The 24142-nt window shown below is 36.7% G+C and overlaps 1 protein-coding gene across 1 annotated transcript in view; it reads left to right on the top strand.

Annotated features, from left to right (window-relative positions):
* Stx8 (syntaxin 8) overlaps nt 1–24142 on the top strand; it is a 248723-nt gene that overhangs the window by 33721 nt on the left and 190860 nt on the right. Inside the window, exon 5 of the mRNA XM_047546175.1 lies at nt 14091–14215. Coding sequence (XP_047402131.1) covers nt 14091–14215 — 125 coding nt within the window. The remainder of the gene's footprint in view (nt 1–14090; nt 14216–24142) is intronic.

Consider the following 24142-nt stretch of genomic DNA (forward strand, 5'->3'; position numbering starts at 1 on the left):
TGAATGAACTCTTCAGTCAGCTTATTTGATTCTAAAATAGGGGAAACAATTCATTTAAAAAATTAGATTGTATTAAATCTTAAAATTCTTTATGATCTTATTTTCCTATCCAAGAACATTAGATCCCCCCACCACCATTTGTTCATGCTATCTTTCAGTAGTGCTTTCTTCAAATAAGCTTAACACATTTCTGGTTAAATTTATTCCTGATTATTTATTCCATTATGCTTTGTGATTGTTGTTTGTATAAAAACTTTTGCTACCTGATGTAACATTCTCTGAATGTTTTTAATTGTTTTTTCTGTTGATTCTCTTGTATGTTCAAGTTGTCTTTTAAGAGGAATGAAGCACTTCCCAGAAACTTCTCAGTTTTGACTTTGGCTCAAGATAGAAGTAGACTAGGTTGTATCATATGACCATGTTATGCCAGAAACATATGAGGGTGTGGGGTTGTTGTCAGTGGCTTGATTTATTCTGGATAGATGTCTTCCTGAACTGAAAACCAGGATGGGGTCATGTTCTGTGGGTGGATGAACCTTCACTCAGGTTGAAGTTCTGATTGTAGGAGAGAAGAGACATAAGGCCTTTGGGTGGGCAAACTGCAGTGACTGTCTCAGCTCAGCTCCACAGCTCCCTTAGCAATAGATAGCAATAGATAGCTATCTATTGAATCAGTAACTCAAAAGTTCTTCAGTTCTTTGACTTTATTAAAAGAAATTTAATGTCTGGCTATTTGGCCTGTTCCCAAAATCCCAGAGAAGTAGCAACTCACTGGCCTTTTGAATAATTTAGGTAAGCTCAAGTAGAAATTGGATTGTGGCTTTTACTCTCCAGTTCACTTTTTTAAGGAGTTGGGATATTTATACCTATCTCTGTCTTCCAAAAGAGATAGAGAAGTATAAATGAAGTATAACCAGTTATGACCGTACCAGATTTACAGTTCGATCAATTTGATTTCTTCTGCAGATAATCTTTTGTTGTTGTTGTTGTACTGGGAACTGATGAACAATGTTGACACTGGAATGAATGTTCCAGCGGCTTATGGGAACTAATGAAATAGAATATTTGTTTTTGAAGAATACCTTAAAATATAAATTCATTTTAAAGTGCACATGAGGTAAACACTTTACCAACTGAGCTATATCCCCAGCCCCTGCAAATAATCTTGTGTATTGTTAATTCCTGTTTAATTCCCTTTTGAGAAGTGCAACAGGTTCATTGGGTATATGAACTGATAGTATGACAACTAGAGTAGTATTTGAAATAGAGACTGATCTGAAAAATTTGGCATATATGTTGCCTGAGCACATTTTCTCCCTTATATTAGCTAGTGGGCTGATATTAGCCATAACATATGGTTATGGTTATATCATATGACAAAGTTTTATTTATTTTTTTTTGTTTTTGGTACCGGGTATTGAACCCAGGGGTGCTTAATTATTGAGCCACATCCCCAGCCCCACCCCTGCCCTTTATTTTGAGACAGGGTCTTACTGAATTGCTTAGGACCTCACTAAGTTGTGGAGGCTGGCTTCAAACTCGTAGTCCTCTGATCTCAGCCTCCCGAGCTGCTGGAATTACAGATGTGCACCACCACACCTGGCTCTTTCCTCCCTTCCCTTCCTTTTAATCTCCCTCTCCCCTTTCTTTCTCCTCCCCCTTTCCTTCCTTTCTCCCTCCCTCCTTCCCTCCTAGTGCTGGGGATCAATCCCAGGGCCTTGTGCATTGTAGGAAACTGCCCTACCCAGTCATATGATTCTTCTTGGTAGAAGAGATTATTAGGCCACAAAGTTGACACTGGAATGAATATTCCAGTGGCTTATGGGAACTAATGGAATAGAATATTTGTTTTTGAAGAATGCCTTAAAATATAAATTCATTTTAAAGTAGCATGTTATGTTTTAAAAAGTAAAACTACAAATGAAAATCAATGAAAATTGAGATTCCCTCCCTGTTCTAAAATGCAGTTTCCCATTTCCTTCCCAGAGGGGGCCACTTTTAATAGTTATTTGTGTATCCTGTCAAAGAGATTCTCTATGTATACTAGGATACACACACCCATCTTTAGTCTCTCACCTTTTTAAATTTTAACTTGAATTATAATGTAATATACTCTTTACTGTGCACTTTTTATTGCTTAAAAATATATTCTGGAGATAATGAAATAGGATGTTTAAACTAGTTAAATATCTTTCACTGAGAACTTGGCAAAGTAGTATTTGAAGTTTTTAGGGTATGTATATACTTATGAGACTGGTCATTGCTTGAAAGTTGATCAAGCAAATGAAACCAAAGACCTTGAGATCTGAACAAATATTAGTTATTGTAACTGCATGTTATCAATCAAGTCAACAGAGATATTCAGTTATTACCATGGGAAATAGGTATGTCTGTAGGTGGTGAGCAACCTGGAAGTTTCTCCCTTGAGAAGATCCAGGCAACAAAGAAATCATTGAAAAAAATTTTAAAGATTCCATTATTTGTATTTAAAACGACATGGAATATTTAGGAATAGGTTAAAGGAGATCTCTAGACTGAAAACCATGACACATTATATAGAGAAGCTAAATAAAACCTAATAGAAGATTATACCATATTCAGAGATGAGAACACTCAATACTGTAAAGGTGTCAGTTCTTTCTGAATCAGTTTGTAGATACAGTGCAAACCCATTTATAGTCTCCAGTTGGTTTTTAGTTTGTCATTTGAAAAGTTGATTACAGCTACAGCTTACCTGGCAAAGAGACAAGAAAACCCAGGCAGTTTTGAACAAAAAGGTTGGAAGATCCACATTATCTGTAAAGATGTCATAAAGCTGTAGTGTGGTGTTGGTAGAAGAATAAACAAAGAATCCAGTAAAACAAAATAGAGCTCAGAATCTGTCCTCCACACATATTGATACCTAATTTGTGACAAAAGTGACAGTGATTGCAATGGAGAAGGTAGACTGTTCAATAAATGATATTAGGTCAACTGAATGTCCTTATGGAAAAGTATCTTGCTCCCTGCTGTCACCCTACATAAAAAATAAATTACAAAAGTATTGTTTTAAATGGGAAAGGTCAAAGAAGATAACTTTTAGAGAAAACATAGGAGAATGTCTTTATGACCCTGGAATAGGCAAAGATTTCTTCAACAGCTCACCAAAAGCACTAAATACAAAGGAAATGATGAACTGGACTTCATTCAAATGAGAAATGCTGTTTACCAAATATACTATGAAGAGCAAAGACAAGCCATAGGATGGATATCTTTATTAGCAGGGCATATATCTGATGCAGGAAATGTATCCAGGATATATGAAGAACCCCTATAATTGAGAAAAAGACACCCCACTAGAGGGGAAAATTGATAGAGGACTTGCACTTCACAAAAGAGGATATCCAGTAGCTGATGAACAGAGAAAAGGTTTCAACTTCACTAGTCATCAGGAAATTGCAAGCTGAAACCAGGATATCACACCATTATATCTATGAGAATGGCTAAAATAAAATGACAGATATAACAAATATTGGTAGGATGTGGTCTGGAATTCTCTTATACTACTTACTGGTATACTCTTTGGAAAACTATAGTCACTAAAACATAACTGTACAAAAGACATACACAAGGATATTTATGGCAGTGCTGTTCTTAATAGTCCCACCTGGAAACCAACAAGTGACCTCTACAGCATAATGGCTAAATACATTAGGGCATGTGCATACAGTGGTGCTGCACAGCAAATGAAATGAACAGTTTACAACTATATACCACACTGTAGATGGGTCTCAAAACATCATGTTGAGTGAAATAAGCCAGCCATGAGTACAGATTGTATGATGCCATTTCTGTAAAAGCAACATTTATTCATGATGGTAAGAATCATGAAAGTGGTTCCCTTTGAGAGAAGTAGTGAATAGAAGGGGATGCAGGTTCTGGTAATGCTCTGTTTCTTGCCCTGGGTAATGGTAGAAGTATTCACTTGGTAAGTTATCTTTGAGCTTTATACTTATGACTTTTCTTTTTGTACATTCTACTTGAATTTAAAAATATGCGTTTAAGTACAAATATACATTATATACTACATATACGTTTGTTCTGCATGTGTATATTTGGGAGTATATATATATATATAACACCACACATACTTTACATATAAGTGCACTCATACACACACATGCCTGTTACATATGCGCACTCTGAGAGCTATGTCCTGAACAGACCACAAGATGGAGCTATAAGTCAATAGAAAGGAAACAACTTCCTGGTTGCTATATTTTGGAAAAATTAGTTTCTTCCTTGAAAGCAAGGAGAGAATGTTAAGATTGCTTGTGCTTCCTAACTTTAGGAAAGGCATTGTCTTTGACCTTTCAATTCCCTTTGACCTTTTTATCCTCCTGTCCGAGTAACTGCAACCCTGTTTACCATTTTTATACATCCTCTTTTATCACTATCTAGACTGTGCCTCATCCCTAGTCTGTCTCTGTATTCCTTTCTTTCATCTTCCTTTTTTACCTTTTACTTTCATATTTTTTTTCTTCCATTGCTCTTTCTCCCTGAAAAATTTGCTTGATTTTTGGCATTTCTTGATTTTAATGTTTTTTTCCCCCTAGATTTTAAAATAAAAGGGATGAGTTCCAGTAATAACTTGCCAGCCAGATGTCATAGAGTCCCAATTCCCTCAGCATTGAGGGATGAAATAAACAGGGGAGGAGGGATTGAAACTGAGAGCTGCTGAACTTCCTCATACTGAGAATAAAACTACCCGTGCCTCCCGCTGGGCTGCCATTGACACATTCCCTGGCTTGCACAGCCTAGCTGAATCCACATATGTATGTCACCTGGTTTTTGTTTCTATAAATCGTAACTGCCTCTGTGGGGTTGGGGGAGAAAGCCTTTTAGATGCTTTTCCCCAGTTTGATCAAACTGCAAAAAATCGATTTTTCCTTAAAAGAAGAGGGATGCTTTTAATATATTTTCTAATAGTTTTCACATAGTTGTCATTTACTTTTTTAAAGTTTATTTTTAAAGTGGTACATAAAAATATAAAAATTATCCGCAGCTCCTTGGGAAAAAAATAAATAAATAAAAATTGTACATATTAATGGGGGATGTGTAGTGTTCAATATGTGTATGTATTGCTGTGATTCTCTATTCCCTATTATCTTCCCTTCCTCGTCTCTCTCCTGTACTCTCAATGGAGCTGACAAATTCTTTCCAACAGCTGTTATTCTGCAATAGAAATATGCAGTCATTTTTTCAACTACTACCCATTTAATGGATGTTGGGTCATTTTGGTTTTTGCCATTACACACAATGCTGAGGTAAATACCCATAGAGACTATGGCCTCTCTTCACATTGGACAAAGTCTTTGAACAAAAGGAACGGATATTCAGATTTTGACAGGAACAGCCCCATTTACTTTTTAAAAGTTGTAGTGCTTTATGTTCCTCCAGCAATACAAGGGAGTATTAGGGATTGAATCCAAAAGCACTTAACCACTGAGTCATATCCCTAGACCTTCTTATTTTTTATTTTGAGTTGCTTAGGACCTGGCTAAGTTACTGAGGCTAGCCTTGAACTTGTGATCTTCTTGCCTCAATTTCCTGAATCACCGGAATTACAGGAATGCCCCCCTAGCACCCAACAAGAGAGCCCATTTCCTGACAACTTGGCCATCAGTGGGTGTTGATGAACTTGGTGGGTTTTGGTAATATATGGACAAAAATGATATCTGTTTTGAATTTCAATATTTAAGTACTGGTATAGTTATTACTTTGGTATGGAAAATAAAAAGATTCCCTATCCCTGTATGTAATGATTTTAAATCAAAAAAATTTTGTGAATTGAAAAAGGAAGAAAATTCCAGTCCATTTATAAGCAGGAAGAAGAAAAAGGAGTTACCTTTACATATTGTATTTGACTTTATTATGTGAATTTTTAAAAGAACTTGTTTAATACTCTCCAATTTGTGGATTTTTCTTTTTCTTTCTTTTTATTTTAATTTTGAGACAGTGTCTCGCTAAGTTGTTGAGGCTGACCTCTAATCTGTGACTTCTTATTTTATAGTGATCTTCAGAGGTAAGAAGAGGATTACTTTTTTGGTTTAATAGATGAGTAGGCCAATTTTTAGAGCTAAGTCGTTACTTAAGTTGAATCAGTGGCAGAGAACTAGAGCTTAAGTCTTCTTGTCCTTTGCCTTAGGTTTTGTTTCCTAGTCCTTTTCTCTTTTGCTTTTGGTTTCCTACCACAGTTCCTTTTTAGGGGTCCTCACTTGTCCATTGCTTACTGACTTTGAGTACTTTGTCCTTTTTCCTGTTCATTTTACCTACAGGCAGCATTATTCCTCCACTACATGTTCAAGCAGCATATTGCTAGTTTTGCATTGTGTGATTCAGTGGAAGGAACAAAAGATTTAGTATGAGAAAGCCTGGGTTTGAGTTCTGACTCCATTTCATTATATGTGAGATGAAGATAATCATGACTTTTCCAAATATTATGCGGTTCAAATGAGAAGAATGTCTGTGAAGGCTCTTTGTAAACTGGAAAGTGCTTTATAAGCATGAATGAACACTTGCTGTCCCTGATCTTGGCAGCAGGAAATACATAGGTGGCGTGCCATTTGGGGGAAGTCTCTCTTGCACACAACATCTAGAGGTCAATATGAGTAGTGAATATTAAGGTGCAAAACTGGGTGTATGGGCCATACGTAGTCTACATTAGAAAAGAGAGAAATCAGTTTCAGGGGAGGAGTTTGAGGAGAATATGGAAGAAACACACTTGAGATAGCCGTGGTTAAGTGGGTAAAATTTTTTTTTCTCTTGTGTACTTTCTTGAATCCTATACTTTTAAGCTTCCATACCAGATTTGCACTTTGGTGTCCTGCTGGTTGCATAAAAGTCACCTGAGAGAGCTTACTGATTTCCTGGGTTCTGTCCCCAGAGGAAGAGTTGCCATGGCTAATAGAGTGGGTGTCCATCTCAATCATTTGTATTTTTCAGTATGATTTAGATGAATTGATACAATGAAAAGCAAGGTCATTGGGGTGGAAATGATGTCTATCTATGCAGTCCTTGATTTTTATGCATCTTGAATGTATATGTATTATTCATTGATACCCTTAAATAGTCTTTTAATGCCAAATTTGGATTTTTGTACATCAGTTGAAAAACCCAAAATTCTACTTCTGTTGTTGGCACTGCCTGTCACCCAATGACTTTGTTTTACTGCCCTCACATCTCAGTCCATAGAACAGTGTTAATTTTCATACGTAAACATTTGATTGCATTTTATCTTTATAAAATAAGTCAGAATGGAAACTTATGCTAACTAAGAGGAAAAACAATAGTGTCAAGATAAAGTTGAGACTCTTTAGACATACCAAATGCCTACATGCAAATTGCAAATTGTGCTCGTCAATTGGACACTCATTGGATTTGTCATTTCACAGTGTTTGTGAAGAACCAAGTGAAGGAAGAGCGGAGTTGTTATTAAGGACAGGGTCCAGAAGGCCTGGCTCCAAGAACAGAAGCTTCCTTATACTATATGAGCTTATTGTTGACTTTTGCACAGTCTGTTTCTAAGCATGTTTTCAAAGGTGCCTTATGTAATAATAAAGTACAGAGCTGCTTGCAGTAAAAGTTGACTATTGGATTGTTGTACTTGAACTTGAACCACCAACCAGCAGATGGCTCTCTGTCACCATAAAGTTTAGCAGTCACTTCAGCTCTTAGAATTCTTAGGTGTTTTGTATATCAGGCTTCCTTGCCCTCTTCTACCTTTTAGGTACCCATGGCAATCAAACACTTTAAGGACAATGTCCTTTGGATTTATTTGGTTTTAAATTTCCTGGATGACCTTGAAGAACAGTATTCTCAGATTTCTGAGATTTGGGTTGGAGAGCCAAAATAATAACTTCTGATGGCCTTTTCCACCCCACATTTCTATTCTTCTGTGAACTGTCTTATTAAGGTTTTCATTACTATTAAAAGGATAGGATACAGGAAAAAATAGGATGGAGTGTTAGACTGAAAGGAGTTAACAGTCTAGTAGATACGGCTACAAGCATCCATTCATCCACACAGGTCCTGATCTTGAAGGAACATTCTTACTTTGGAGTTGTTATTAGCTACTATAGTGAAATTTAAAAGATAATGAAAAACTTCCCTTTTATCAAATTGTGCTAACTCCCCAAGGTAAATTTGGCTAACAACCCAAAAAAAAGATTGGTTTAAAATTAGAAAAATATTTGCATTAGGTTTTCAAGGTCCTGTGGTATGATTTCCTTGAATGATAAGGAAAATATTTTCCTTGTTTTGAGTTCTTATTTGCTCTGGATTAATACTCAGTGAAGATTATTTACTTAAATTAACAAAAATATTTTGAGAATTTCTTTTGCATTAGGTACAATGTTGGACCTTTTTTTCCCTAGAGTGTCAACTTCATGAGGTGAGGTATTTGTTGCTCTTGTTCACTTCCAGTTCCCTGAGATGAGCACCTGAAACGTAGAGAGTGCTCTGTATTTGTTAAATGGTTGGAGGGATGGATGGTTGGGGTACAAAAATATAATGGGATGGAGTATTGGACTGAAAGAAGTTAACAGTCTATAAATATGGCTACAAATATTCATATACCCATAGAACATGAGCTTCAAGGAGGAGTGTTACTTTGGGGTTGTTATTAGGAACTGTGTGATGCTTGAAAGGTAATGAAAAATTTCCCTTCCTAAGTTATGTCCATTCCCCCAACTCAACCAGGTCTGGAAATCTTTATTCCTATATCCAGTCTGCTCACCAGTCCTTGTGGAATTTCCCTTTGAATCAGTATGTTAATTGTCCCTTTCTCTGTGTTCTCTGTTGTCCTTTCCTTTGTCCAGACCCCCATTGCTGCCCACCTACATCACTGCACAGCCTTTGGCCTGCTTCCCCACTGCAGCCTCTCTTCCGCGTAATCCAGTCTGCATCTTGTTGCCAGACTTTGTCTCTAAGGAATTTATGTCAAAGAATTTATTTCTGATTGAAATTTGAGCCTCTGTGCATCTTTATATTCACAGAATGAAACTACACAAAAAGTTTTGAAAAAGGAATTGCCCTTTCATACCATAGTAGCATTTTCACATCTATAGGCAAGTCTAGTTACGAAACTTTGCAGACTCAATTCAATTCACTGACACCCTAGAAATAGCTTTGCTAGTCCTAACTGCAAACCTCCCTTGTGGTCTGTGAATACTCAAACACTGATATTTCTTCCAGACAAAACAAACATTTTGTATAGTCACTCTGACATCTTTTTGAAAAGCTACTTCTTGGAATTCACTGCCTTTTCAATTCTGTATTCAGTTGATAAGAACGCCCTCCCTATGAACTCTAACAAACTTCAACTTCATTTGTCAACAGAAAGATGGATTATCTGTGCCCCCATAGTATTATAATTTAATAACATATGCAATTTTCTTTTGGGGATGAATATGAAATCATTTTTTGTCCTTAGAAAGCGACCATGAAATCTTGTGGTAAGATCTATGTAAGACAGATACTAACATTTTTATTAATATGGCATTTATCTGATAAGTTCCTTTTATTAGGTAAGTTCCACTTACCTAAGAACTTGGATAAAAAATTATATATTTTAAAAAGATGGGAGCCAGGCACTGTGGTGTAGACCTATAGTCCCAGCCACTTGGGGAAGCTGAGACAGGAGGATCTTTGAGCCCAGAAGTTTAAGGCAAAGGACTCAGGGTGTGGTTCAGGGGTAGAGCACTTGCCTAGCATATGTGAGGCCCTGGGTTACATCTCCATCAAGGGAAAAAAAATCAAGTCCATCCTAAACTCAGCAACATAGGAATTAACATTTTCTTTCTTTAACTTAGTTTGCAAAGGAAAGGAGAAATGCTCCTTGCTTGTCATTCCAAAAATGAGGTTGAGATACAACATGTTTACCAAGAAATTCTCTCCATCTGCTTGAACAATATCAGTCTTGGCTGCTAAAATCTAGAAGGCAGGTAGCAATTGATAAGTAGGATTTCTTTTTTAATCTGTCAAAATGAAAATGTTAAATACCTTCTTCATTTTGTCTTCCTTTGGCTTGAAGCCCTCAGGGTCCCCAGTGGTTTTCCCAGTTCTGTTTTGTAAACATTTACTGAATGCTGCTTCTCTGGCATATTCTGAAGCTGTTTTTTTTTTTTTTTTTTTTTTAGGGGGGGTACAGGGGATATAAACATGACTGTCATGTGGCCTCTTTCCTCACAGAGCTCATAATTTAGGAAGGGAGACAGATGAGTAAATAACTAAGTACAATCCTGCTTGATAAATGCCACGTTAGAGGTTGTGAGCAAAGTGCCATGGGAGCACCAGCGAGTGATTGATTCGAGGGAAGGGGGATGGGATAGGGATCAGGAAGGACTAAGCAGCAGAAGTGACATTTGAGTTGAGCCTTAGGGGATGAATAGAATTTTGCCAGATGGACAAAGAGATGGGGGTGGGGACACTTCACACTCATACAAAAACATGAGAGTGTGAAAGTTTGTGCCTTTGTCTGAGTGGTTGAGCAGTGTGTAGGGCTGAAGGAGAAATAGGGTGTGGAAGGGGGGATGTTGGAAGATGATAATGCAGAGATCATCAGGACCATCTTGTTAAGCTCACCCTTGACCTGTAGCTTCTGGGGAGTCACAGAAGTTTTGAAATATAGAAATGATACGGTGAGATATTTTTTTTTAGAAAGATAATTCTGGCAGCAGAGTATAAGATGATTTGGGCGAGTGTGACTGGGAACACGGAGACCAATCAGAAGACCATCACCATAGTCCTCATGACAGATGATGAGAGTCTGAGCCAAGGCTGTACCACTGGGGATGGAAATGAGGACGTGGACTTGAGAACCACCTCTGAGAGGCCTTGCCACTGATGCAATGTGGGAGAGAGGAGACAAAATCATGGCTTGAATGACTTGCTAACCAATATAGAGAGCCCAGGAGAAGTAAAGGTTACAGGGTGAAAATACTGAATTTGACTTTGCATATGTTGAGTTTGAAGAGGAATACCAGTTGGAGATTCTTCAATGAAAAGGCACAAATGTTGATAGTACCTATAGGAAAATATCATGGGTAGAGATAAGTTGGGAAGACTTTAACACAGTGATTTTCAATTAGGGTAAGGGTTGGAGGATATGCCTTGCCTGAATTTTTATATGTGGGACTTCTTTTTAATTATTCATGTACCATTACTTCCCTTACCCCCAGATTCTGATGCAGCTCTGCTTGGGGCCACTGTATATAGAACTGTACTGAATAATAGGCATCATCCCAAATGTTGAGTGTAAAAGGTAATATAAAGAAAACAAAGTGTTCTGCATATAAAAATACCTATGATCTTAATACCATACTGGCTTTTATTAGTAAAGGCACACACATTGCTAGATTTCCTGGCAGGTTTGGGACATCAGCAAAACTGAAACACTAAAACAGAGAGGAGAGAAGAGAGGGGGAGATGGGAAATCAGCTTTGGGAATTGGATAACTCCAGGAAATCTTTCCTATATGTCTGTTGGTAATGTGTATTTAATAGTAATATTAAATTGTGCCTGTGTTGTCACTTTTATTCTCTAAAAGGTGTTTAAAATACACACATTGGTGAAGTCCTAATTTGTCATTTTTTGAGGTTGCTAAAAGAAATTGTACATTTTTCCCTTTTAATATTAATTTGTGTGTGTGTGTGTGTGTGTGTGCATGCACTTGCTTGTGTGCTCTAGGGATTGAACTCATAGCCTCACTGGTATTAAGTGTGTACTCTATCACTGAGCTATACCTCCAGCCCTTTTGTATTAATTTTTAAAAGTATGTGTTATCACAAGGATCAACAATGGGACATTCCAGCAATAACTTTAGAGAAGCAATATCAACTAGTTGCAATATATTTATTTGAATGGATGCTGATAGCTGGTCGCTGATGCACTTCTGAGGTTACTTTACATGCCTGTGATCCATGCATTGGAGTGAGCTGTATACAGAATCCCACGTGGTTCCTGTTTTGACAAAGGCTGGCACTTGCAAGATAGTTTAAGGGTTTAGGGGGGTATGCTTTGATTGCAAATTTACTTCTTTCCTTGCTTTTTCTTCAAAGCTAGGTAGAATTGAATAATTATTATATGGAATAAATCTGAAATCTTGACATCTTGGATTCTTGGGGGCCAATCATGTGAAGTAAGGCTTTAAAGAACACATCTGTCTTTTAGATAAAGAGAAAGTGTTTGACATGCTAATTATAGTACACTTGAATAAGAGAAACCAGCTATATGCTTAAAATCTTAGTCTAAGGATTTCAAAAATATTTTCCCCATTTGGCCTGGCTGTGTTTCTTGATACATATTATGTTCTTTGGTTTTAAAGTGCTAAACTAAAAATGAAATTAATATAGCTTTTGGGGTTTAAAAAATTTCAGTGTCTCCTGTGTATATAATACAATCATTGATATAATGATAAGTTACTTTCTTGAATGATTATTACTTTCCAAGGACTACATTAAGTACTTTGCACACATTTTACACATTGTCCCCTGCACCCCACCTCTGCCACACGCACAAGCTATAATGAGAATCTGCACTTTGTAAGGCAGAGACTTTGGTCTGTTTTGCCTGTAGTTGTTTTTTCTTTATCCCTGTTGATTAGTGTCTACCACATAAATAAATACTGAGCAAAAAAAAAATTTTTTTTTTCTAGGGATTGAACCCAGGGGCAGTTAACCATTGAGCCACATCCCCAGCACTACTGTCCCCCCCGCCTTTTAATATTTTATTTAGAGACAGGGTCTCACTAATTCACTTGGTGCCTTGCCAAGTTGCTGAGGCTGGCTTCAAACTCGAAATCCCCCTGCCTCAGCCTCCCGAGCCACTGGGATTATAGGCCTGTGCCACTGCACCTGCCACAAATTTTGTTTTGAATAAACAAACTGTTTAATCCTCCCAGCACTCCTGGAGGTGGGTTTAACTGTCCATACATTGCTGGTAAGTGATGTACTGTTAGCTGTTCATTCAATAATGGGAAACAGGGTACAGACGAGTAAAGGGTGATTTTCCTTTTTCTTTTTCTGCCAAGACTTATTTATATAAAAGGCTAAGCAGTAGGGTATCAGTTATTTCTAGACAATACAAGAGATACCATCAGTGCTAGAAGAATGATCAATGATGGAGAAGTGAGTGAATATACATAAATGGATAGAACAGTGCCTGCACATAGCAAATGCTTAATCGTGTTAACTGTTGCTGTTACTCCCACTACTGTAATGTTGCTGTCATCATTATTGCTTTTGAATTCAATAAGTGCTGTAAAGTGAACATTCATTTGTGTTGAAGTGGTCAGACATGGTTTCCAGGACAAGGTGAACCTCACTGCTCAGACACAATGTAGACACGTTGGGGCAGGAGAGGCGGAATTTGAGATGAAAAGAATCCAATAAACTGTGACTGAGGCAGAGATTGGTCATTTCCTGTTCCTGTACGGGTGCAAACAGGGCATGTTGGTTACTATAGGGAGTGACAATTAAGATTAATAACTTGGACTGTGTTGATTATGTTATGAATGCTACATTATAATCATAAAATTGGATTTGAATGCATGCATTTCTGTCTGTAAGCAATTAAGTACCATTTTATGGGAAATTATATTGTCTTTTTTATTCTATTATCTGTAATCAGCATTGTATCTGGTTGAGAAATATTGTTTGTACCTTTGGTGTCACATAGCCTGCGAGAAACTTTGCCCTAGTAGGAAGACCACTTCTAATTGGTCTTATATTGTTGAAATTTAAGAACTTCATCTATCAGTCACTTCTATTATTATTGAGTCAAATGTATCTTGGAGGACTATACGAGTATTATTATGTTCTCCCATCTTCTCTTTAACAGGCTGTAATTCCCTGGGAATTAAGTTTGAGCCTTATTCATCCTTGTAACTCTTATAGCACTAAACACAGTTCTTGGAATAAACTAAGGATGCAATAAATTGTGCAAATTGAATTTTCAAAGCATTTGAGGCTGGCCACCCCTGCACTTGTGAGAGGAATTTGCATCTGAGCTATATTTTTTGAGATGTGTAATGCATTTATTGTGGTTCTTAGGTCCAGCCTGATGAGTGAAGAGGCTAAGCGAGGAGCACCCAACCCTTGGCTCTTTGAGGAGCCAGAGGAGACCAGAGGCCTGGGTTTTGATGAAATCCGGCAACAGCAGCAGAAAATCATCCAAGGTACTAAATACCCAGAAACCTTGTCTGGTTTTTGACAGTGGCCTTGAATGTTCCTTATCCCCACTAAAAATTGGAGTGAAACTGTTGGTCCTCTAAAGCTCTTGGCATTTTTGTGCCTCAGGATACCTGAAGACTGGACAGCTGTTGTCACCTGTCTTACTTAGTAGCTGATAGAAGCAGTGATTTTCCACTGGGCGAGAACAGGTCTGAATCTGTGAAGTCCAGGGGACTTGGTGCATATGCTGTTCTCCTAACACAGGACTCTGCCTTTTTTTTTTTTTTCTTCCCATATTTTTTTAGCTGTCCATAGACCTTTATTTTATTTATTTTTATGTCGTGCTGAGAATTGAACCCAGTACCTCACACTTGCTAAGCCAGCACTCTACCACTGAGCTATACAATCCCAGCCCAGGCCTCCACCATTTTTGTCCCTAAAATAAATCAGTTGACTTTCACCTTCAAGTTCATCTTGCTCATTAGTTATTCAATTTGACAATTATTTTATAACTTGTATTTTTTAAATTTCAGAAGTAATGTATACTTGCTTTACAAAGTTCAAGCACTGTAGGAACAGATAAGATGAAAAGCTATTTCGTCTTCAATCTTTAACCATAAATGGATCAATTGTATTTCCTCAGATTTTGTATATATGTGCATATATTCAGTATAAACACACATGAGGTATATAGCTGTCTTTTAGGTATTGTTCCATAGGTTTATTTTTCTTACTAATGTGTTATGGACATTTTTTTTTATGTCAGCATGTACAGATATATTATTCTAATTCTACTTTTTAAAGAACAGCTTTATTGAGGAATATTTGACATTATCATAACTAGCTCATGTTTGAAGCATATGATTTGATAAACTTTGACATATGTATACTCATATGAAACCATCACTACAGTCAAAATAATGAACATAATCATTACTTCCTGAAGTTTTCTTCATGTCTTCTCAAAATTCTTCCTATTACCCCTCCCCCATCCCTAGACAGCTGCTGATCTGTTTTCTGTCACTATAAATTATTTTCTGATTTCTATAATTTTACTTAAGTAGAATGATACAGTATGTGCTCTTTTGGGAGGGAAGGGGATCTGGCTTATACTAGGCATAGTTACTTTAAAATTCATCTATGTTGTTGTGTATATCACTGTTTCATTCTTTTGTGTTGTAAATGGTATCCCATTTTTCAAATTTACCACAATCTGTGTAACTGTTCACTTACTGATGGATATTTGGGTGGTTCTCAGTGTTGGGCTGTTACAAGTACAGCTGCTATGTTCATTCATGTATCTGTCTTTATTTGGATATACTTTGTGTGTGTGTGTGTGTGGTACTGGGAATTGAACCTAGGGGCACTCTACCACAGCCCTTTTTATTTTTTATTTATACTCTGTTAAGTTGCTGATGTTAGCTCAAACTTGCTCTCAACCTCAGCCCCACAAGTTGCTGGGATTATAGGCCTGTGCTACCTCACCTGACTGCATTTTTACTTTTCTTAGGTAAATATCTGTAAGTGGAATAATTGAGTTATGTCTTAGGGGTATATTTAACTTTTATTTGTACATGTGATGCTAAGGATTGAACTCAGGGCCTTGCACATGCTAGGCAAGTGCTTTACCACTGAATAACTCCAGCCCTTTGACTTTTAAAAAGTTTTTTAAAGTTTTCAGTAGATAAGTAAAAATTGTGTATGATGTTTTGAAAATATGAATACATTGTGGAATGACTAAATCAAGCTAACATAAACATCTCATATATTTATTTGTAGTGAAAACACTTCAAGTCTCCTCTTTAAGAAATTTTAAAGTATGTTAGTCACCATGATTAAATCTTTTTTCTTTCTTTCTTTCTTTTTTTTTTTTTTTTTTCTTTTTTTTTCTTTTTTTATAGGTACTGGGGATTAAACCCAAGGTTTTGCACACTAAGCTACATCCTCAATCCCTTTTATTTTATTTTGAGTAAAGGTCTTACTGAACTGGCTTTGAACTTCATACCGGCCTTGAACTTGCAATCTTCCTGCCTAAGCCTCTAAACCTGACACAATAAGAGCTTTTAAACTTATTTGAAATTAACTGAAATTTTGTGTCCTTTGACCAATCTCTTTAATTCCCCCAACCTTCCTCCATTACCTAGGTCCTGGTAACCACATTCTTCACTCTGCTTCTGTGAGTTTAACTTTTTTAGGTTCTGCATATTAATGAGATTATTAAGCATTGCCTTTCTGTGCCTGTCACTTAACATAATAATGTCTTCCAGGCTCATCCATGTTGTCATAAATTACAGGATTTTCTTCTTTTTACGGCTAAATAGTATTCCATTGCTTATATGTACCACATTTGTTCTATACCCCTTAGTGTTCTTTAATTTTTTTTTATTTTTAAATATTTTTTAAATTGTTCTAATTAATCATACATGACAGTAGAATGCATTTTGATACATCATACATAAATGGAGTATTACTTCTCATTTGGTTGTACCTGATATAAAGTTACACAGGTCATGTAATCATATGTGTGTATAGTGTAATAATGTCAGATTCATTCTATCATTCCTACCCCCATGCCCTCTCCCCTCTTTTAATTCCCCTCTGTCTAGTTCAAAATACCTTTACTCCCTCCTGCCATTGTGAATTAGCATCTGCATATCAGAGAAAATATTCAGCCTTTGGTTCTTTGGGATTGAACTATTTTGCTTAGCATAATATTTTCCAGTTCCATCCATTTACTGGCAAATGCCATAATTTCATTCTTCTTTAATGCTGAGTAATAGTCCATTGTGTATATATACACCGCAGTTTCTTTATCCTTTCATCTATTGACAGGCACCTAGGTTGGTTCCATAGTTTAACTATTGTGAATTAAATTGCTATCAGCATTGATGTGGCTGCATCACTGTAGTATGCTGATTTTAAGTCCTTTGTGTATAAACCTAGGAGTAGGATGACTGGGTCAAGTGGTGGTTCCATTCCAAGTTTTCTTAGAAATCTCCATACTGCTTTCTATAGTGGTTGCACCAATCTGCAGTCCCACCATCAATGTGTGAATGTACCTTTTTCCCCACATCCTCTCCAACATTTATTGTTGCTTGATGATTGCCATTCTGACTAGAGTGAGATAGAATCTCAGTGTAGTTTTGATTTGCATTTCTCTAATTGCTAGAGATGTTGAATATTTTTTTCATATATTTGTTGATTGATTGTATTTCTTCTGTGAAGTGTCTGTTCAGTTCCTTTGCCAATTTATTGATTGGGTTATTTGTTTTTTTGTGTCAAGTTTTTTGAGTTCTTTATATATTCTGGAGATTAATGCTCTATCTGAGATGCTTGTGATAAAGATTTTTTCCATTCTGTAGACTCTCTTCACATTATTGTTTCTTTTGCTGTGAAGAAGCTTTTTAGTTTGAATCCATCCCATTTATTGATTCTTGATTTTACTTCTTGCACTTTAGGAATCTTGTTAAGGAAGTCAGATCCAAAGCTGGCATGATGAAGATTTGGGTCTACTTTTTCTTCTATTAGATTAGGGTCTCTGTCCTAGTGCTGAAGTCTTTGATCTGCTTTGAGTTGATTTTTTTTGCAGGTGAGATATAGGGGTTTAATTTCATTTTGCTACATATGGATTTCCAATTTTCCCAGTACCATTTGTTGAAGATACTATCTTTTCTCCAATATATGTTTTTGGGGTCTTTGTCTAATGAGATAACTATAATTTATGTGGATTTGTCTCTGTGTCTTCTATTCTGTGCCATTGATCTATATATCTGTTTTGGTACCAGTACCACTGCTGTTTTTGTTACTATGGCTCTGTAGTATAATTGAAGGTCTTTATTGTGATGCTTCCTCCTTCAGTTTTCTTGCTAAGGATTGCTTTGACTATTCTGGGTCTCTTATTTTTCCAAGTGAATTTCATGATTGCTTTTTCTATTTCTATGAAGAACACCATTGGAATTTTAATAGGAATTGCATTAAATCTGCTATGCCACATTTTTTAAATCCATTCATCCACTAATGGGCACTTAAATTGATTTTTTTAAAAAATCTTGACTATTGGGAGTAGTGCTACAGTGAACATGGGAACTGACATCTAAACCATGAGTCCCAATCCATAATATATATTTAATTCTAAATAAATGTGTTTATTTAGTTCTTTAATTTTTCCAAAAGTGCTTTCTAGTTTTCACTATACATATCTTGTACATCTTTTATCAGATTCATCCCTAAGTATTTCATATTTTTATTCTATTGTAAATAGCATTTAAAAAATTTTAGTGACTGTTGTTCATAGATAAAAACACAATTAATTTTTTTAAATATTGTTTTTGAATCACACAACCTTTCAAAAATCACTAGCTTGTTCTAACAGTTTACTTGTTGAGAATGTAGGATTCTACACAAATGATCATGTATGTTAATAAAGACAGTTTTGTTCATTTCTGTCTGGTTACCTTTTATTTATTTTTCTTGTCTTATTGCACTTGCTACAACCTGTAGTACAATGCTGAATAGAAATGGTGAGAGCAGTCATCCTTGCCTTGTTTCTGATCTTATTGGAAGAAGCATTCACTTGGATACCAGCCATTGTGACATTTTTCTTTATTCAGTACTGGATATTTTTTAATTTGTAGAAATATTCTTGAATTTCTATGGGATGCTATTGAGTTATTTGAGTCTTGCTTTATAAAACAGACCAATGAGGTATTATACAGCAGGAGTCAACAAACCATGATCTATGGACCAAATCTGGCCTAGTGTCTGTTTTGTAAGTTCTACACGTTGGAAATGACTTTTAAATTTTTGAAATGGTGAAAAATAATCAAAAGGAGAGTATTTTGTGATTTGTAAAAATTATATGAAATTCGAAGTTTAGTGTTCATAAATGCAAGGTTTTTTTTTTTCTTAGTTGTAGATGAACATAATACCTTTATTTATTTTTATGTGGTGCTGAGTATCAAACCCAGTGCCTCGTATGTGCCAGGCAGGCGTTCTACCACCGAACCCAACCCCAGCCCCATAAATACAGTTTTATGGGAGCACAACTGTGTTCATTAATTTATACATTATCTATAGATGCTTTCCTGCTTACAGTGGCAGAGTTTAGTGATTGCTCTAAGGATCATATGAACCACAAAGGCTAAAATACTTACTATCTGCCAACTCCATTCTAGAGGTAGTTTATCCCACTAATGAGGCAAAATCATTCTGAGTCTTCTACATGATGCTGCATATATAACGAAGTAACTTGGTTGGTGGGAATAGGAACCATGTCTGATCTGGTTGAGCCCATTTACTGTTTAGAGTGATTCTTTTCTCCATTACTCATGCAACACTCAGCTAAAGACTCACTGTGAATGCAGTGCAGGTCTAGAGCTCTCCCCATGCAGATCTGTCCTCTGTGATAGTACCCTGCATGCTTGAACCACTTTGACCTATTTGGACTCTTTCAACTCAATTCTGCCAGCTTCCACCTGGACTCTCCCAATCCCCCACTATAGGTGAGAACTCTCACAAGGCAGTAATCAGGGACAGTCTTAGAGTTTAGCTTATTTGTTTCCCATTGCTTGGGGATCACTGCTCTTTTTCTCCTGACATGTGCGTTTTCAAACTTGTATATTTTGCCTGTTTTTTCTCCCTTCCCAGTTATTTCAGGTCAAAAGGAAATCTGGTCCCTGTCAGTCCATCTTAGCCAGAAGCAGAAGTCTAATTCTATTTTGAACTTCCTTTTACAGTGAAATTGTCTAGTAAGTGAAACACAGCATCTCTCTTGGGTCTTCACCATAAGTATATTTGAAGGAAAGTGAAAAAAATGAAAAGCAATACACCTTTACACCTTGCACAGTGATTCTTGTACAGCACATTTTTCTTCAGGATTTACAATTCCTGAAAGGAATGCCCTCATGCTGATTTTTATAGATCAATCTTTCCTTTATCTTTTAAAAAATATTTTTTGGTACTGGGGATTGAACTCAGGGGCACTTTACCCCTCAGCGACATCCCCAGGTCTTTTTTTTTTTTTTTTTTTTTTTTGAGACAGGGCCTCAAAAAGTTGCTGGGGCTAACCTCTAACTTGAGATCCTCCTGCCTCTGCCTCAGCCTCCTGAGTCACTGGGATTGCAGGTGTGTGTGCTCTGATGAATTTTTCTGGCATTGTTGCCTTTGCCAAAGAAAAGCTGTTTTCTGTTAGGGAAAGTATCTGTGTCACTAATAAGGGACTGCATTCAGGGATTGCTGCCAGTTGGATATGAGAGAATGCCCCTGTTGAGCTTTAGTCATGGAGTCTGCAGAACAGAGCACATCTATATTGAGTTTCTCACTCTTTGAAGGCCTGCTGTCCTATGGGGCCTGGGAACAGGAGGATGATGTGAAGGGGAGGGATGTGGCATATTTTAAATTAGGTTTTTTTCCTTTTCTTACCTTCATGTTTTGAAATGCTGTGTTCCTTGTTGCTTTGTGAGCAGGCTGTTTTTCAGGGGTAAACACAAACATGGAAGTAATCTTTATGCAAAACCCTTACTAGCCTTTTCTCTGCCTCAGGAATCTTGATGATGTGCTGAGGTTGCTGTGGTTTTGCCTCATCGCCACGTCCTGCATTAGATAAAAATAAAAGCCAAGAAAGATCATTTTTAACTTCCTTTTTGTCCATGGAATCCATTAGCCCTTCTTTGTCCTCCCCCACCTTTTTTTTCCTGAGGTGCTGGGGATCAAACCCAGGGTTTTGTACATGTTAGGCAAACGGTTCTACCTCTGAGCTATTTCCTTGGCCCTTTTTATTTTTACTTAGAGACAGGGTCTGACTAAGTTACTGAGGCTGGCCTTGAACTTGAAATTCATCTGCCTCAGCTTCTCAAAGAGCTGGGATTACAGGCAAGCACCACCATGCCCAGCCAGTTAGCTCTTCTGTGTGTCTCTCGATCCTTTGAAACACTTTGAAAAATCATCCAAAATTGACAATTTATCGGTAGAATTTAGACTTCAGGGCAATGAATGCCTTCCTTGCCTAATCTGGAAGCTAGACCTCCTCGTAACCAGTTGGCTTATCCTGGCTTCTGTGTTTTTTAAAGCTGAAACTTGAGGCATAAATGGGTATTAGGGAAAGGTGGCTGTGGTGGTGACAATGACTTGGTCACCTAAAACATTCCTAAGATGGAGCAAAGGAAGGAAACTGGATATAGCTAGACTCTTGTCCCTAAGTTGGAAGAGGTGCGGGGTGCCTCACCTTTGCTTAGGAGGTCTCTGTTGATGGGGGTCTCTTAATTGGCACAATAGAGTCTTCTTATTCTGTAGATGTTCTTTCTAGATTTGAGCAGAAATTTGCATATTTATTCTAGATTTCTGTGTTCTTAGGTCTCTAAATGTTTTCATGTGAAATGAGGGGAAGGTGGCTATCCAGACTCCATTTTACACTGAGGAAGCTTAGTTGCTAATCTTTGAACCCTTGTAGTCACAACTTCACAAGTTTCTTGGAAGATGTCCTTTCTTGGAGCTATCCCAGAGATTAGAAGGTTCCCTTTCCTAAGATCTTAAAACTAAAACAAAAATTAAATCATCTATTCTTAGGATTTGTTCTTAGGGTCTTCCTAAAGTTGTAATTGACTCCTTTATCTAGTTGGATCCAATCTTTCCTTCCTTTGTTTCTACTTTTCGTCTAGGGAGAACTGCTTACGTATGTTAAATGTGAAAAGTTTTATTGCGTCTCTCTAGACACTGGATAACACAACATCAATTGCTTTATCTGCTGTATTACTTTCAGGGCTATCTAGTATTGACCTGATCCTTTCCATCTAGCAGAGACTGTATTTTTTTTTTTTCTTCTATAAACCTAGAGAGCCCTTTGTTGTCGTTTGATTGATTGAAACAGCAAGTGCTGCCTGTATAAGTCCTTAGGTGAACCTAGTAGTGCCACTAGCTGGGCTTGCATTGGTGGCAAGGACAAGAAAAGACACATTCTCAGTCCTTGGGGGTCCTTGTCATATGCTCAACTAGGGGACTGTGGTTGTAGCTCTTAGGAATGTCCCTGTATGACTTTCCAATGACTTCAAGAAAATATAGGGTCAAAACTCCAATATACAGGAACAGGCAAGGACTTCCTTAATAGGACACCTAAAGCTCAGGAAATAATACTAATAATTAATAAATGCATTGCATCAAATTAAAAGCTCTGCACAGCAAAGGAAACAAATAAGAATGTGAAGAGAAAACCTACAGAATGGGAGAAAATCTGTTAGCTACTCTTCTGACAGAGGATTAATATGTAGACTATATAAATTCAAAAAAACTTAATACCAAAAAAACCAGAGTTAATAAATGAGCAAATGAACTAAACAGATACTTCTCAAAAGAAGAAATACAAATGACCAATAAATATATGAAAAAATGTTCAACTAGCAATTTTGGAAATACAAATCAAAACTACACTGAAATATCATCTCACTGCAGTTAAAATGGCAGCCATCAAGAATACAAACAATAATAAATGCTAGAGAGGATGTGGAGAAAAAGGAATACTTCAACACTGTTGATGGGATTGTAATTTAGTACAAGCACTGTGGAAATCAGTATAGAGGTTCGTCAGAAAAGTAGACATGGAACTACCACATGACTCAGCTATACCATTCCTTGGTATTTGTACTAAAGAATTAAAGTCATCATACTGTAGTGATACATGCATACCCATGTTTACATCAGCACAATTCATAATAGCCAAACTATGGAACCAGTTCAGGTGTTTGTGAATGTGTGAATGGATTAAAAAAAAAAATGTGCTTATGTGTACCCATTGGAGATTTACAGCCATAAAGAAGAATGAAATTATGTCATTTGCAGGAAAATGGATGTAACTTAAGAACATTATGTTAAGCAAAATGAAACCAAAGTTAGAAAGTCAAGGTTGTATATTTTCCTCTTATATATGAAAGATAGGGAAAAGGAAAAGAAAGGTGGGGACTGCAGACTTCATGAAAATAGAAGGGGGACAAATAGTGTAGAGGAGAGGGATCAGAGGGAAGAAAGAGGGGAGGGAAGGAAGAACTGGGAACAATATTGACCAAAATCTATTGTAATATATGTGTTTGAACCAATATGTAATAATGAATTCCACTATTATATATAATGATAATGCATCAGTGAGTAACATGGGAAAATATGGATAAAAACAGAAAAAAAATTTACTTGTTAAAATATTGATAATTTTTTATTGTGGAAAATTTCAAACCTGAAAGTAGAGTAAGATAATGACTCCATTTCCCCCCTCATACTGCTTCAGCAATTACACCCCATAAATAATCTGACTTCATTTATATGTCTACCCACCCACCCATCCCATGGATTATTTTCAAAAGAAATATCAGACATATTATTTTGTTGGCGAATCTTTCAGAATATATCTCTATGTTTATAAAATATGAGGACTGTCGTTTTTAAAAGAAGTATTGTTCCTAGGTAATTATCATCTCTACTAGATTAATAATTTCTTAATCAAATATCCAGATAGTGTTCAAATTTCCTTGATTGTTCTGTGAGGATTTCTTTTAGATTGCTTTTAGACTGTTTAGCGTGGTCCAAACATTGCAATCAGTTGATATGTCCCGTAAGTTTCTTTTTTTTTTTTTTTTTTTTATTGTAAACAAATGGGATACATGATGTTTCTCTGTTTGTACATGGCGTAAAGGCATACCATTTGTGTAATCATAAATTTACATAGGGTAATGTTGTTTGATTCATTGTTATTTTTTCCCTTCCCCCCCACCCCTCCCACCCCTCTTTTCCCTCTATACAGTCCTTCCTTCCTCCATTCTTGCCCCCCTCCCTAACCCTAACTCTAACCCTAACACTAACCCCTCCCACCCCCCGTTATGTGTCATCATCCACTTATTAGCGATATCATTCGTCCATTGGTTTTTTGAGATTGGCTTATCTCACTTAGCATG

The sequence above is a fragment of the Sciurus carolinensis genome, chromosome 3 (assembly GCF_902686445.1).
Source record: "Sciurus carolinensis chromosome 3, mSciCar1.2, whole genome shotgun sequence".
Taxonomy (NCBI): Eukaryota; Metazoa; Chordata; class Mammalia; order Rodentia; family Sciuridae; genus Sciurus; species Sciurus carolinensis.